This window comes from Drosophila guanche, unplaced genomic scaffold (assembly GCF_900245975.1).
Source record: "Drosophila guanche unplaced genomic scaffold, DGUA_6, whole genome shotgun sequence".
In the NCBI taxonomy this organism is placed as follows: domain Eukaryota; kingdom Metazoa; phylum Arthropoda; class Insecta; order Diptera; family Drosophilidae; genus Drosophila; species Drosophila guanche.
The window spans coordinates 11,141,891-11,159,344 of record NW_022995744.1 but is presented as its reverse complement, the minus strand read 5'-3'; the positions used below and the strand labels follow the sequence as shown (position 1 = coordinate 11,159,344).

Sequence of the window (17,454 nt, the reverse complement as noted above, 5' to 3'; positions counted from 1 at the left end):
ACATTTAACTTTTATCAGTTGTCTCATTAGCTGTTCAAATATCCTTCGCAAAGGAAAAGAGCTTTCAAATTCCCTTAACGAAGCAAAAGAGCTTTCATGGTGCGAAATTTGTACCAACAATTAAGGTGTCGACAACAGGTAAATACGTCACAAAAACTCCAGTGGCGCCAGGTAAATTACACAGCGATTTCATCCCCCGTGATGGAAATTCTTTAAGGAAATCCTCTCCTGTTTGTAAACGGTCAGGGAAATCCTCTCCTGTGTCCAAACGGTCAGGGAAATTCTCGACAATGCTCGCAAGGTGTGTGAGCTAGATAGGGTATCAAATCGAACGTTGCCAGATCGATAGATATTTCAGGACATCAGCTAATAGTTCTAGTAGTGTTGCCACATCGCTTACAGTACCTTTGGCGGTTGCATTTGAAATGCATTTTTGAACACTGCAGTGCCATTTTCACTCAGTGTCTGGATAATTGCTTAGCGCAGTGTTTAAACGTTGCATTTTGAGGGCAATGGCATTGAGCACAGTTGTTAGTTCTCATTCATTCATAATTCCATTTCATTTACACTTTTTCACATGCCTTTCGCATGATGAACGAATACTTGGTTTGCGCTCATTTTGCTCGTTTATTCCGTGCCGTTTTGTTTGTTTTAGAAATTTGGCTTTTGGTACACACACACATACGGAGCAGAGCGGTGAGCAGACGCATTGACGACTGGCAGGCAGGCAGGCAGGCAGAATTGAGAACAATTCTGAATTCTGAATGCTTTGCATGAATTTTGCTCAGCATTTCTTTTGTTTACGCTAGTCGCTGGCCAGCAATGACGCCCAGCAGATCACCAGGTTCCGCGTCATACAGGCGACCGGCTTTCTGGAAGGTGCCCAGTTACGTCCATGAGATCTACACACAATCCACGCCCACTCTAGCTGCCCAGACAGTGGCAGTGACAGTGCCTCCCTGCCGCCTGACGCAGCGTCGCCGCAGCAGCAACAGTGGACTGAAGAAGCGGGTACATTTCGCCGATGAGCCAAACATTGGGGTAAGTCATCGTCATCCCCCGCCCCCCACCAACACCCTAAATACCATATGAATTCGCGCATATATGGCTTGTCAATCATCAGTCGGGGTGTGTGTCAGTGTCTCTCTGTCGCTGTTTGCGGGTGGCCCCAATTGCTTGTTGCCACCAGCTCGTGCCACAAATCAGTTCAATAACATTTTGCCCCTGGCGGCTCGGCTCGTATATTTGTCAAACAAAATTTAATTAATTGGCCACTGCTGCATTTTTCGGCTAAGTAAAAAAGAGAACACAGAAAAACAGACCCACATAGAGCGAGAGATGGATGGTTGGTTGGAATTTATGTACATAGGTCGATTAGCATAAAATTGATGAAACTCTGCGCTGCAAACAAAACTAATATTATCTGTGGGATACACAGATACAAGTATGTTCACATGCAGATACCATAAAGTGTTACAAAATCAGCAAAAATAATTGAAAATTCCAATTGAAATTCATATGAAAACCATTCAAGCCGCAAATAGTAAAAACATTTCAAGACTTCAGCCAAAAAAAAGCGCCGAAAACAGAATATATTTATTCTGTACAAATAAAATGGCACGCCACTGGCCCCTGGGGAACGGAAAACGACAGGCAGGAAAGTGATTTTTCCGTTGTAAGTAGTAAAATACTTGCCAAAAATGAGCAAATGGAATGTCTATGGGTCCGCCCAAGATCATAGGAACGGAACAAAGAAACAGCTGTTGGCCAAACAAATCGAAAAACATACGGGACGGCGGGACCCTGTGCACATTGCGCATACGTCGAGTGGCACAATTTTTGAGGAGTTTCCTTCAAGCAAAACTCAACAACAGTCCCCATATTATTGTTGATGCTGATTATGCCTCTGTATTTAGATCATCTACTCATCATCGCGGCAGTAAATACATTTAATTACACACTCTCTCTTCTTGGTTGGCTCATCCGCCGCACAAAGAAACAAAAAAAAAAAAAACAATAATAAAAGTGCTGAAAAGCAGATGCCCAGACATTTGATTTTTTACGTGGCAACAGCAACTTGATCATCAAATTGTGCGCCTCGCATGATGACATGTGGCATTCATTTCATTCAGGGTCGTCCGAAGCTTGCAACTGGATCAAGTGCTGCTGCCCCTGCCCTGCCATGCTCTGGTCTGCCCTAAAATGTGGCAGGCACAAGAAATGTGGCGAGTGCCCAAGAAAAATTAAATAATGAGAACAATGAGGAAAATAAATGTGTTTGTTGTGTGAATCTTGGATACTCTCTGCAGGCACAAAGGCAGAAGGGAACATAATGAATCAGCAGAAGACTGTTGCAGGAACCACACAATACTTTGCTTTGCCTCCGCTGTCCCTGTTCTGTGTGATTCTTTCCCTTTTCGAGTATAGTCTACTTTCTAGAGAACGCAAACAAACACGCGAGTTTTAGTAGCACACAAAAAGAGAATGGGGAACCCATAGGAAAGGTAAATCAATTGCTTTCTCAAGTGCGTCACAATGGCAACAGCAAAGTTGCAGTATGTACGTACTCCCTCCCCTCTCATTTAACGATCAAGCATTGGGAGGAATCGCCAATTGAATTCATGTTTCTCGGCATGTAGTCGTGGCAGACGTCGTCGTGTTTGCCGGTGAATCTGAATACTACTTCGAGTGTGGGTTCTACGATTCTACGAGTACATATGTTCGATATATGTACTCGCAATTTACATATGTACTCGTACATTTGTGGCGCACTGTATTCGTGGTATACCACGATCTGCTTCTGGTTCTAGGTCTGCTGCTGCAAAAAGGAATACGAATTGTATTTTAAATTTAGTACTTGAGCAGCTTTGCGATCGAACAAAACGCTTAACGGACTGCAATATCGCGCCGCAAGCGCCTCGGGCCGACGCCAAATTGGCCAACAAAATAAACAGTTTGCAAAAAAAGAAAAAAAACAAAGTCGAGAGTGGGAAGAATTGGGAGAATTGGTCGCATGAACCAACACTGATCCAGCTCCACAGCGAGACATCATAACACATCCAGGATGAGCCCAAAGCTGCACGAGTTCGCGGTGGTGCTGTTCCGGGATGGCCAGGGCACGCCCTGGGGCATCCGTCTGGTTGGTGGCAATGATCTGGACACTCCGTTGATCATAACCAGGGTAATGCTGCTTATGTAACCAGAGAAGGTTCTCTGCTGTTCCGCTGTTCCGCTGTTCTGTTCTGTCGCTCTGTGGCCTGCCTCCCATTCATCAAAATGATGCAGAGCTGAAGCCGCTTGCCAAACCGATTTGGCCTTTGTGCTCCTCTCCTCTCTGTGTCGCCGAGAGCAAACCACAACAAATCAAAATAGCGAAATGGTCGAAACTGGCACAGCGAGAGATCCGCCATTCGATGTTGCAACGTTGCCAAAACGCGACGCCAGTAAAACTAATTGAGGCGCAACAAAATAGACGGCCCATGTTCCTCCCCATGCCTCTCAGACCCAGACCCCGACCCCATCTAGAACCAATGTAAACACGATCATAATTGTGTCTGCATCTGCTCAGAAGCAAAAGTATTTATGTCTTTGGCATATCTATGTCAAGGCTGTAGACCAGGAATGACCTTCCTCCTCCTCCTTCTCCGCCTCCGTTGCAGGTGCAAGCTGGCAGCCCCTCGCAAGGGGAACTGCTGCGTGGCGACATCATCGCCAAGATCGGCGAGTACGATGCACGCGACCTGAGTCACGCGGACGCACAACAGCTGTTCCGCGGTGCTGGCAATGAGATCCGATTGGTCGTGCACAGGTGAGTGAAGCATTCGCATCCACTTTCATTCGTATCTAACTCTGCTCTTTTCTCTTCTCAGGGACAACAAAATCGCCTACACGCAGGGCATTAGCCAGGAGGCAGCTGGCCCTGGCTCGCGCAGCAACTCCACTTTGCCGCCGGCCAGCCCGGAGCTGCTGCCCCATCGCGGTCCATCCCCGTTTCTGCCCGGACCCAGCCATCTGGAGCGTGCCCTGCAGCTCCCCGTGGACTCCTTGCCACACACTGTGTTTCCCCAGCTAAACGCATCCGGTGGCTATGTGACTCCGTCGGAAGTCTTTTCGCCCAAGCCAACGCGCGATCATCAGCAGGATGTCGAGGAGGAGCAGGCAGCCATTGTTAATCAGGTGAGTGAAATGTGTATGTGAGATTAGGTGTACTCTCATTGTACCTTTCATTGAATTTTTTACACAAACAAAACCCTTATGTGGCCACAACTAAGTGGCAGAATTTAAAGTCTGCATAAGAAATTCTCTAGAGGATATTTAAAATTAAGATCTTAGTTAGTCCCCTCCTCGAAACTCTCAAATCTCAAACTGCTGTCTAATATTTTATGATGTCAAATAGGTTCTCAGTTAGAAATAGACTCCGAGAGAAGACGAAAGTTGGAGCCAGCGCACTGGTCTTCCACGTTTTCTCTGTGTCCCTTCTTGCTGGCTATCGTGCAACCATCCCGCTTGTTCTTTCTACGCCGCATATCATCGCTTTTTTTCCACCGCTGCCTCACCACCTCGATTTATTATTGAATTTAAACAAAAGCAAGGAAAGAATAAATATTTTTGGGCATGTATTTTATTCTTACAAACTCTGCTACATGACATCTACATTTAAATGTAGCAGACTACATTCAAAACAGAGACACCTGTCGACGAGAAAATGATACTCGCCGAGCGTTAAAGTCTTTAAATCTTCAAATTCCTAGTTGAGGATGAAGTATGTTGGTTTTGTTTTTTTAAAACGAGTATCTTGATTTTTGTTGTTTTAAATGATTTGCTGATCAGAAATTCGTCTGTCAATAGCACTTATTTTAATAGATTTCTCTGCGAAAAGAATATGTATACAGTCAAAAGCTCACAGCTGTGGAATTTCTCGTAGTTTTGGAGTAGAATACATGTAAAATCCATGTAGTGTTCCGTCTCAAACCGTTTTATTTGTTTAAAAAGATTTGCCACGCCCGCACTTTTCCCTCTGTTGCACCTTCAGAAAGGGGTCCTTCAATTAGTATTATTGCAATGCATTTCAACTAAATCATTGATATTTAAATATAAATCAAATAAGAGCCGGATTACAACAATATGGTGGTAAAAATCCCTACGATATTAAGAGTCCACCACAATCTGCGAGGTGGACACGGCATTGACTAAATCGAAATATTTGTTTGGTTTGGGGCTGGCGCTAATACGGATGGATCTCTCTCGCTCTCTCTGTGGGTCTGTCTGTAATGCTGACATCAGAGGATAGAAATGTTGTGTGGTCAAGGTTGGGCTGATTTTACATCCGCCAAAAATAGTCCCAGAGAGAGTGAAGGAGAGCGGGAGGTTAGATTGGCTACGGAAAATGAGAGGAGGCGTTAAACAGGAAGAGTAGGAGGCCCCGAAGTGACGCAGTACGCAGGTGGAAATTGGCTAGAAATCAAATCAGATGAAAACAGATTCGGATACAGCTACAGCTACAGCTACAGATGGAGGAGGTGCTGTCTCTCTCTCTCTCTCTACTCATCGGATAATGCCGAAAAGCCAAAGACGCAAATAAACAAGAGAAACGTTGTTTGAGCTATTTTCGAGCACCTTGCAGTCGTCCCACAGCGCCCACATGCAGGTGAGCGGTGGGGTTTGGGCTCTGCTCTTGATCCATGCCTGTCCACGAGGGGGCCAGGCCAGGCCACCTTGTGATGTGCCCTGGCAATGCCAATGAAAGAAAGTGCCTGCCCAACCATCCGCACCCACACTCAATCACACACACCTTCCACAGTTCCCCAGTGGGGGCGATGACGCGGCTAATGAATCAAGACACTGTCCAAGGTCGCCGCATTTCTTGGCCAATGCAGCACCAAAAATAATAGACAAGGTGTTTTCATAGTCACATCATACATATATACTCGTATGTAGTATGTTTTTGATGATCTGCGATATGATTTGTCATTAGTTTGAGGATTCCAGAACATTTGACCTCAAAGTTGGATCGTGTAATATGAGTTTTTCAGCTCGTTCCACTTATTTATAGATTTGTTTATCCATGAAGAGGTTATTGTACCTTTCTTCAATCAATTTATGATGCACACTCGCTTGTCTCTTGTTTGTTGTCTGATTTTTGCCTTTGGTATAGCCATGAAACGGCTTAAGAACTCATTAAAAACAATATTTATTGCAGCATTCTGTCTTCAAATAAAAAATAACTGCAACCTTCGCAGTGGAGGGAAAAGTACAAAACATAAACATGAATATTTCCATGTAACTTATGAGTTTGTTTAGATGTTCCAACGAACTTGAAAACTGTAGGTGTGTGTCTTCCGTTGAAGGCTAATTACACCTGCTTGGGGCTGCTTTGGCTTCCAATGCCAATTGATTTTGACAGCCATGAGGCTTGGGTTAGGCAGAGGAGACTGCCAATGTCAATAGCCATCATCCTCATCTTTGGAACTGTCACAAATCGTTGACTAATTTGTGGGCAGGGGCAGAGTCATTTGAAATGCTTCAGTGTCACTGAGCATCAGCTAAAACAAAACTGAACACATCAATAATGTTCGGGCTGTGTACGCTGTGAGAATTTGCTTTAATTTTTAGCGATTCTGCATTCGGGCGAAACAATAACCTCGGTCTCGATACGAAAATGTGCAGAGCAAAGAATTGTATCTCAGCCTCCACAGAACAGCAGCAATTAAATTAAATTATATGTATATACGAGATGGATATAACTGAATAATAATATTCATCGGGCCAGGACAAACAACCAAATCTATATGCATATATTTGTACATATATCTGATGGTTTTTATGTAAATGTCGCGTGGGCGGGTGGAACGCCTCTCGATGCCCACCGCCGATGTCCAAGTCCAAGTTTATATGTGTGACTAGTATGTGTTGTTGTGTTACGCTCTGGGAACACACAAAAAAACATACAATATTTTGTATATTCCTCTCTCACACTCGAAACACTCTCACACACTGAAAGGAAACCTGTGGCCTGTGGCCTGTGGGCGGGCGGCGGCCTCTGACCATCAGCTCTACAATATACTTACGCCATACGGATAGACAGACACATGGACAGACACTCTCCAACCAAACCAATACATAGGATCGTCGCTGCTCTGAGCATCTATATCTATATAGATATATACGAAAAATTGGAATTCCGCGCAGTCGGAATAGCAATAATTCGCCAGCATTTGAAAATCTTCAAATCAGTTGCGTTCGGAATATTGAAAAATAAACAACAATAAGACTCGAGCGAATAGTGTCCACAGATCCTTAATAGTCCTCCGTGAAGAACCCATCAGCTGCAGCGTTTTGATTTAAACGTGACGAAAAAGCAAGTTACAATCAACTAAAAAAAAGAATACAACTAAAATCCATAGGATTGTGGACAGCTTTGTGGTCCTAAGAAATAACTCTACTCTGATGTGATCGAGTAACCATTGCGTAATTGTTTTTGGCTATAATATTTCTCGTTCTCGTTTCTATTCTGTTTAAATAAATAAAGGAGTTTAAATTGAATAAACAAAAAAACACACACAAACATAATCATGGAGTACGTTCAGTTCAAAAATGGATCCCCAGTCTACTACAAGGAGCAGCCAGACCTCAATGAGTGCATTCAATATCAAGTAAGCCAAAAAACCAAGTGAATTATGATACAAATTATGTGACAATATAGCGCTGACTTCGGTTAAAGAATGATATGAAAAGAATAATTATAGAAATAATGTGACTATGCGTCAGAGTTTAATTAAGGAATTGTGCGAATATATTTAGCAATACTCATGGAATGAAATCTGACTAAATCAGGTTCAATTATATCCTTCGCATAGCAAATAGGTGTCTCTTTCTTATTATATAAACATATAAACAAAGTCTTTTAGACATCTTCCAACTGGCTAGAAGCAGACTTCTCTGTGTGTCCATCCAGCTGAAACATTTCATTTCACCTTTACCGTCAAACATTTGTGCTGGGAATTCAAGTTCAAATACAAATGCCAAACCCATCCACCGACTGTGTGGCCATGCATACTATTTATTGTGTGGTTTTTAATTTTACTTTTTTCCCCCAAGAAAATATATGTATAATTATGAGCAAGAAGCAGCAAGAAGAACATTATATAGAGAGCTACCTACATGGTATATGTACATATATACACATTGTATATTTCTAGTGCCTCTCTTTCTCTTTCTCTCAGCGGGTACTCGTGTATATAGCTTATTATTCAAACATTTGTTCGCCTTTCGTCAATATACAGCTGAAAGGCAACAGACAGGCAGATTCTGAATACCCGAACATTTTGCTAAGCATATTTTTCATTGCGCTCTTTTCGTTCTCAATGTAATTCATACCACTGGTATATTTTTAGAGCGTAGGGAACGGAACACACAGCCAGCCAGCCAGCAGGCAGGCGAAAATAATAAACAAAATGATTATAAATTAATTTCATTTCGGAATGGTGGAAAACATTAGCACCAGTGTGGACCAGAGACCAGAAAGGGTACCTCCATTCGGTACCAATTTTCTTTTGGCACGAATACAGAAAATGTTGGGCAGCGAAAGTGAAGAACTGTTTTCACTTTTGGTGGATGGATTTAGTCGACTATTGCAAAACTTATTTATTCTTACATGCTTATGGGAGCTAAACAGGAAATGAATACAAAATAGATCTAGGGTGCTTCTTCGTCAACACAAAATATTTACTTAAGTCTACGAGACAGAAAAACAAAGATGCGGATTCGATTCAATTAAAAACCAAAGTCGCGAGAGTGACCCTCAAATGATATTTCAAAATATGCTGTGGTGCTGTTTGCTGCTTTGCTTGCTGCCACAAATTTTAAATTTAGCGTCAAAAGTGTATTATTTGTTGTTGCTGTTGTTTTCTATATGTATTCTCAAAATTCTACGTCGTCGCGTCCCCAAGGTGAACTGAGAATGTGAGAAATGCGCAATTAACTAAAAGAAATTGTTTAGGCAAACTAATTTTCGATGCTGTAGGGTAATCATCCTCATCGTCATTATTGCCCGCGCACCGCGTCACCTGTTCAGGCAGGCGGTGTCGTTCAAGATCGAAGCGATGAGCTGCTTGTCACTGAGCGCCGCATGCACTTCCTCCTCGTCCCACTGCAGCATGATCTTGCTCAGGCGCGGCTCCTTCTTGCGCATAATGCGCAGAATGCCCCGTGTCTCCACCAGATCGACGGTGCCCGTGAACTCGGCCTGATCCAGGGCCAGGATGTTCCGTTTGGCGCACACCCTGCGATAGACCTCGTGCAGGCGACCCATGCTGATGTCCTTGTTGCGCTCGTTGCGCAGCATGAGCACCAGACTGCACAGCATCAGCTTCTGCTGCAGCGGGAAGGCAGCCTCAATGTCCTCCTCGAGGTTCTGCGACGCTCCATAGACCTTGTTCAACACGGCAGCCACTTGGGTGACCTGAACAGGCTTCATTGTGTCTGCACAAAAGCAAAAGCGAAAGTGTTAGCTTGAATGACAAGTGGATCCATTGATCGTCCAATCTTACCCTGTTTGGGCTCCTCCTTCTCCTGGCCATCTGCCAATTCCAAGGCCTTTAGGTTGAACTCTCGCTCGCCATCGCGTTTCTGCTGCTCGGCTATCTCCACCACTCGCCTGCCAATGTCCAGGGCTCGTCGCACATCGCCACTGATGGCACTCACCTTTGCCGCCAGCAGCTGCAGCGTGACCGGGGGAAAGACATCCAGCACATCCGCCTCGGCCAGCCGCGACTTGAATATCTCCACAATCTGCTGCTTGGTGTAGGAGGGAAAGTGCATCAGCCGGGGCTTGAGCTCGCAGCGAGCATTCAGACGCGTCAGCGTCCGATCTGTGAGATCCAAACTGTTGGCAATGCCAACCAGGAGAATTCGGGCACCCGGCAGGGCGGGCCACTCGAAGATCGTGTACAGCACAGCCTGCCTGGTGGTGCACAGCTGATCGATCTCATCGAGCACCAGCAGTAGCATTCGCTTGGCGGTACGCAGGTGCCGCTGTATGGCCTCCAGGTGGTCGCGTTCGGTCCGACCCGCTGGCTTCAGCTGCAGCTCGGCGCAGAGCTTCTTGTAGACCGCACCCACGCTGGCAATGCTGGTGCAGTTGATGTAGACACGTTGCAGACGCTTCGAGAACTCCGGATCGCGCAGCAGCAGGGACAGACAGGCTGTTTTCCCAGTGCCCGGCTGCCCTGAGACGTACAAGCTGCCCGAGGTCTGGCTCTCCAGGTGGCTGGTGAAGTATTCGCGCAGCTCCAGGAGTTGCGCCTCGCGCCCTGGCAGATTCTGAGTCTCTGCGCTGTTGAGCACGCGTCTGGCATTTTGGTATTTGTTGCGAGGAGGCGAGGGTGCAGGCTCTGGCTCTTTCTCTTTCTGCTCCTCCACCTGATGATTCTTCTCAGTCTTTTGCTCTGGCTCCTGGCGTTCGTCTATGCTCAGTCTGTCCAACAGTCGCGAGGGACTTATCAAATGCTGCGGCAGCGGCTTCAGCCTCCGCTGCTTCGGTGGCGAGACATGGGAATGGGCATCCTCCTCATCCTCATCCTCGTCGGTGCTTTTGTTGAAGGCTAATACTGCCTCTTCGTTGGCTTGCACACGCCTGGCCAGACTGGCTGCCTTGGCCGCTGCTGACTTCTTGCTGCTGCTGCTGCTGCTGCTGCGTGGCGTCTTTGGCTCTTCTTGGATCACTTGCGGTGGGGCCGTCCTGCGACGTGCCGTCCGTTCCATTTTATTCAACAGGTCTCTGTTTTCGTTATTCTCTGAAACTACACTAATGATATCATCGCGATCCTCGTCGTCGCTGTCTTCTGTGGCTTTGGTCTGTCGCCTCCGCCAAATCTCAGAGCGTCGTGACGTTGTCGTCGTCGTCCGCGGCGACTGCGGCAACGGCGACGACGCGGCCGTCGATTTGCTGATGCTGCTTAAACGCGTGGAGCGTCGTACGGCGGCCATGCTTAACGCGGCTTGTACGTGCAGTTAGTGGCTCTGATTAAGCAAAGCACTACCTATATTTTAGTTAATGGTTTAATCAGCAGTATGAAAAATTATCAACGAAGTTAGAAAAAAGCGCGCAAAATGTTGTGCCCAGTGTGCCCGCGGAATTATCGATCAAATATACCGGCAAACCCTCGGAAATATACCGAAATATACCTTGCATTTTCAAAATATACTGTAAATTTACCGTGAATCTTAAATTATTGTGCTCGTTTTGATGTTATATTTAATATAACTAGCAAATTAGGATTCTAAGCGCATACACAGCGTAATTAAATTATGGTTAGAACAGCTGCTTAAGCCATACTCTCATAGTCTGGTAACTCCAGCACAGAGCTGCACTTTGACTTATCGATAAGGCGCGCCCCACTGCACATTTTAAACTGCTATTTGCTTGCGATTGAATTACTTACGTGGTAAAAATAAAACAGCAGCAGAACGATCGAGAAGCACACACAAAATACAAATTGCTGGACGCTGCCTGGCCGCTGGCAAAAAGAAAACGCTTACGTAAGCGCCTAAAAATATTCGCCTTGGCTGTTGGGGTATTTTTAAAGTATATAAACGGGCGCTCAAGATCGTACATAAAATGGAATTTTGGTAAATAAAGTTTATACAACAAGCACACACACAGCCCCATACCCATCCGCATCTATTTATCCATCTATCCAACACGCTGAGAGAGGATTTCGTAGGAAAACTACAGCTAGAAAATATGTTTCGATTCCGAATCCGTATCCCATAATCGTTTTGAGATTTATTTATATTATTATTTGTTTGCTGCAAAACTGCTGCTGGCAAATGGTGGTTTTTTCGGGAGTAAACAAAGCCATTAATTGTGTGTTGGTTTGTACAATTTCCAGCCCTACCGTACAACTCCCTTGGTCCTGCCCGGTGCCAAGGTGAAAAAGGATGCCCCCTCAACAGACTCCTACTTGAGGCACTATCCCAATCCGGCTGTGCGCGCCCATCCAGGACACGACTACCATGACAGTATCATGAAGCAACGCGTTGCCGATACCATGTTGCACAAGGTTGTTGGCACGGAAGCCGACACTGGCCGTGTAAGCAATGGCAAAAGACCCAGCTCCATATTGATTGATTGATTGACTGATTGATTGCATCCCCTTCTTTGTTGGCAGGTCTTCCACAAGCAATTCAACTCGCCCATCGGCCTCTACTCAAACAGCAACATTGAGGACACCATCAGAACCACAGTTCCGTAAGTTTGCCACCCACCAGAAAATATACAACTAAAATTGGAAACAACAAAAAAACCACTTTAATGCTTAGAGTTCGATTAAAGCAAGAACAACAACAACAAAACACTAAAACCTGATTTGAATTTTTGGATAACGCTTGTCGACAATTTGAACCTATTTATTTTCTATAATTCTTTCAATAAATTATTGCGTAGCGACGTTGATTTTTCGAAATTTTGATGCAGCTTTGAATTATTTTGCGAGAGAGAGAATTCCAGAATCGCCACTCGAATAGCTTGAACGACTAATAAAGCGGGAGAAGATATACCCGAAATTGATTCTTAGTTAAGATTTGCAGCCATAAAATTACTAACCAAACCAACGAAAAAAGCCTTCAAATTTACTAAAAACAAAAAAAACACACGAGAAACACACACACCAATCCATAGATGTTGTATGTACTATATACCTATCTCTATACCTATCGTCTATATATATATATACATATATATTTATATATATTCTATGTATATTGTTGTAGCTTCGCCACAAGCGATAGCTATCGCTTGAAGGACAGTCCTTTGCATCGTCCTTTGCCAACAAAACTGAACGGGTAAAAGTAAATTCATTTCTTGAGCATACAAGCCTGATTTCCTGATTTCCTGATTTTCTTGCAAAGAACTTGAACTTGATCTTGACATTTGAGTACTGTATTTGGAGACTGTATATTGAATATTGAAAACTGTTTACCCCCGCCCGTGTTTTACCCAATTGTAATCCCTGTCACTGCCTGTCTGTCTTGATTGATTGTTGTCTCCCGCAACCACAAACAAGTGCAACTGCAACTGCAACCTATAAAAACCAGATACAATATCTATCTATGCATATCCCCAGTAGAACAGAACAACAGAAACAACAAACCCAAACACGAATTGCATGTGCTCTGCTCTGTCTATATGCCCCGTAAAGCTCCTAAATGTTCACCCATGTGCCTTGTATCTACTTCTGCTGATCTGAGTCTGTGTTTGCTTGGAGATCTTACCTCTGTATATACCAACCAACATTTACGGAAGAGTGTTTAATCCCTGGGAATCTATGTAGGATTCAAAGGTTTCATAAGGTGGCGTTGCAAGTGTTTCTTTTGGTAGGGAAAGGTGCCTGTGTATCCCTAATAAACATATGGAACAATTGATGTGATAAATATGAGCAACAGACCTGCCTAACAGAACCCTAACAGAAAACACCAACAAAACAGATATATCTAGTATCTATCCCTAGGCTTATTAGCACTTAGATCCTGTATTATCTAGAACTTAGCTGCACGATTAATGTTAGAATTTTCATCGATCTATCTTTCCTGGAACAAAAACGTTTGATACTGGAGCAACAAAAGCAAAAAGAACAACTCGCAGAGCAACAACGTCAACAGCGACAGCACCAACTGCAGATACTCTATCAACAAAACAAATGATCAAAGAAATATATTAGCCAAAAATAAATCCCAGCACCCACCCTGCTCCCCACCCAAATTCCTTCCCCCCCCCTAAGACTAATCCAAGAGTTAAAAGACGTTTGCTGAATTTATTCTTACAATTAAATTACATTTTATATGAAACTGTTTCACAGTAAACAGCCAATGAAAGTTCCTATGCATCTATGCATCCATACAAAAAAGAGAAAAAAAAAACCCACATGCAACCCCAACCACAACCCCAGCCCATCCCCGTATTAATCGTAATCCAAAGCTAACCCAAACTAATCCCAAAGGCCCAATTTAAGGCCTCGACTCATCCGACATGATAACTGATTTGAATAAATAGTAATATATGATTTTTGTTATGCAGTTCTGTTCGATTACATTTTAAACATTAGCTCGTAAGGAATTTGTTAATGAGTTTCCTATTAATTAAATGACGTTTGAGACAAAACGCACATACAATATGTGGCCTGCCGTATCCTCGAACAAACTACAATTACAACAACAACAACAACAACAACAAAACAAAATAATTCTAACGTATTTTGTGCACATCCTGTTTTCTCTTTCTATTCTCTCTCTCACTACTCTCTCTCACGCTACTCAACCGATGTAAAAATACAAAAAAAACCAAAAAAAAACCAAAACCAAACCAAAAACAAAACCAAAAAAATATATTCTGTTTTTTGATTAACCAAACATATAAAATCCAACAACAAATAACTTGATATTACGTAACGGCGCTTTCAACGATCTCAAAAATCAATCAAATGCAATCAAAATAAAACAATGCCAAATACCAAATACCGATAACCAATTGCCGCATGCAGTTATAAGAAAACTGTCCAATACGATCCAAGGAACAGCGAGACCTACAGAGCGATTCAAGAAGACGGCGGCTACAGCGGCAACTATGGCCATGCCCCGCCGCAGGAGGTAACCATACCTGTGCAGACTAGGGTCTACCAGCCGAATAGATTGGTTCCAGGAAAGGTAAGACCGTGCGCAACCGAATCGTTCTCGAACAAAATCTACTATCAACCGACACACAATCTCATGTGGCACTCGATACTATTACTTAGTACTTATCAGACAAAGATCGCTCTCGATATACTCGATATACTCGATTCTCTAGCTCAAATCAATCTCTCATCTGTACAAAAGTCTCTTCTCTCTATCCCTCTATCTGTATACTCCTTTCCTGCTCTCGCTGTTTGTCTCTCTCTCTCTGTCTCTGTCTCTGTTGCTCTGTAAACGTACCGCCGTCTCTCCCATGTACAGTTGAACCGCAAAGAATGTTAGTCCAACATTGTGGCAGAATGTTAAGCGCTCCTGTAATGTAATGACCTCTAACTCGGCCGAAACGTAGCTACTAACTTGGTTTTTGATCGATCAATATGCTACGCCCACATCCATTAACTAACCCCATCTCTGTGTATATTTTCCAAATCGCTCGCAAATCACTTGCATATTTGCATATGCATTAACATTTAACAGACGCTCATAACAGTTCGAGAATTGCATTTCAAAATACTTTTTGCACTCAAAACTAGTGGAGTTTCAATGATACCTATACGTAACTTATAACTTTCTACAATATATCTTATAATTCTTTCTAAATTCCGCTTCCTGCATGCATTTACAGAAACCGGTATCAGCCCCAGTATCCCGTCCGCCGTACAATGTAAGTGGAATAACAATAAATGTATTTTTGTTGGATTTATCTTTAATTTGTGAATCTCCCCCACGGCAGGTGGTAAACACTCACGATGAGAATATACGCCAGAGCGGCTCCTTCAACCGTCTCATGTACAGCGTTATTGGTGCCACCGAATATTAGAAACTGCAGCGACAACAACAACAGCCAGCCAGGCAGGCAGCATCTCCAGCATAAAAACATCATCCATCTCGTTGGGGCATCCTGTTTATCTCCTAACATATTTAGCGGATTTTTAATGAAATTCTGTTTAACTTATTCAATAAATTATATAAAGTACGACGACGAAATTGTGAGAGAAACTAACAAAAGTTTAATGATAAATTGGCAATTGGTTTGGAATCGAAATAAATCTATGATATACCTACACTTAAATATCAATTAACTCCACCTCAAGCCCCCTAATTTACTGTCCTTCCCCCATAGGCAATAGCAAAAACACACCACACTTAAATTAATTAATAAAAGAACAAACAAAAAAACAAGAAAAATTAAAACTAATAAAGGGGAATTTTGATTTATGATCATTTTTATGTTTTAAAGATATTCTTTTGTCAGCAGAAATCTTTTCTGTTCGACGGTGAGTGGTTATCTAGTCATGGCTTTGTAATAAGTATAGAAATGTTTTAATTAATAAATGTAACTAAAGAATTGGGTAAAGAGAAGATTTCAATGGATTGTTTTTGTTGCTACTGCAATTAGAAGAGTAGATCCAGAAATTGGGACAGATAGTCAAGGGTTCGAGTGCCAAACTATAGAGGAGATGTTATTGCATTTTGCGGACTCACCTTGTAGCTGGTAGGTGCAGGCCATGGCCAAGTCAGAGCTGCTGAAAATAAGAGTCAATTAAATGTTATTGGTAGTTAATTGTATAGTTATTGTAACACAAGAAGTCGTTCATTTGCGATAGTTGAATGCACCTGTAACAAAATTATTTCTATAAATACTCTCAGTTTTTGTATTTCTCTTTCAACATATTTTCAAACGTAATTCAATTAAGGTAAATTTGAATACGAATTTAGCAGCAAAATTCATTGGTTTACCATCTCTCCCTATGGGTTCCCACTTGCCCAACCCAACTTAACCCTGCCCAGCCATGCCCAGGCCCAACCCCTAAAAGAGTAGCCGAAAGATCGGTGCATCGTCCACATCGGAGCATGGAACGTGAACGAACGGACCATCATCAATCACTTCACAAATAAAACGTATTTATATTGAAATTATACGCAAACATGCGCTGAAAAATGAACATAAATTTGACTTTAATTTGGAATGGAAATAAGTCACTTAAGAGTGGCTGTTGCTCCGTGGGGAGAGTCGTGAGGAGAGCAGAAGAGAGTGTGGTACGTGTTTAATGTGCATAACAATTGTGTGAAACGAAACACAGAAAAAACACATAATGTACTTTCACTTCACGGGTAAGTAAGCCACAAATTCAGTTTTCTTTGATTGCTGCTCCGTATCGGAGCAATGCGATTGTTTCGGCCTACAAATTGGGATCACAAGCGAGCCATAGACCTCGATTGCAGCTCAGATTCAGTCCGCACTCCGAAACCCCACCGAATGACCTTGCCGAACAACCTCCTGCATGGTAACAAGCCACGTACGGACAGGCAGACCATGGCAGATATCCATGCAAATTCAGGGCGTTGCTGTTACTGTAATACGAGTGCCAGCGACTCTGAGGCAATTGTAATCCCATCAAATATCAAATTTTTGCCAAAGAGGGAGGAGGTCTTCATGCAAATATCTTTACTTGATCGAGGTTTAATGACACTGGGCTGGGGCTAGGGCTGGGGCTGGGGCTGGGGCTGGGTCTGGCCTACGTGCGATCACATTACACATGACACAGGGCTGGGCTCGGGGGAATATCTTCGAATGCAAAAGATTTGGCAACATCAAAGATCGCTTGATGAAACCTATTCAACCGCAACGCAAACGCAACACAAGATACATGGATACATTAGACAGATAGGCAGATACAGATAGATTGCTGGTGGGCGGATACGAGTCACAAAAGCGACACTGAA

At 43.3% G+C, this 17,454-nt stretch overlaps 2 protein-coding genes across 15 annotated transcripts; one reads left to right on the top strand and one right to left on the bottom strand.

Moving 5' to 3' along the window:
• Window positions 1-809: 809 nt before the first annotated feature.
• Window positions 810-15,905, top strand: LOC117579986 (PDZ and LIM domain protein 4). Of its 14 annotated transcripts, none has more exons than XM_034266166.1 (9): window positions 810-1,041; window positions 3,660-3,808; window positions 3,870-4,176; window positions 11,892-12,092; window positions 12,171-12,250; window positions 12,772-12,843; window positions 14,538-14,700; window positions 15,353-15,391; window positions 15,461-15,805. In XM_034266166.1, exons 1-9 carry the CDS (start codon window positions 823-825, stop codon window positions 15,545-15,547), a joined length of 1,317 nt encoding a protein of 438 aa, XP_034122057.1. In that variant the 5' UTR covers window positions 810-822; the 3' UTR covers window positions 15,548-15,805. The 14 variants fall into 14 exon arrangements, with proteins under 14 accessions (XP_034122057.1, XP_034122062.1, XP_034122058.1 ...); XM_034266168.1 differs by lacking the exon at window positions 810-1,041 and adding an exon at window positions 2,853-3,181; XM_034266171.1 differs by lacking the exon at window positions 14,538-14,700 and having other exon boundaries at window positions 15,461-15,905.
• LOC117579982 (cell division control protein 6 homolog) lies at window positions 8,605-11,122 on the bottom strand. The gene is made up of 2 exons (XM_034266161.1): window positions 9,549-11,122; window positions 8,605-9,480 (listed from the first exon to the last, which is right to left on the bottom strand). Exons 1-2 carry the CDS (start codon window positions 10,984-10,986, stop codon window positions 9,062-9,064), a joined length of 1,857 nt encoding a protein of 618 aa, XP_034122052.1. The 5' UTR covers window positions 10,987-11,122; the 3' UTR covers window positions 8,605-9,061.
• Window positions 15,906-17,454: the final 1,549 nt, after the last annotated feature.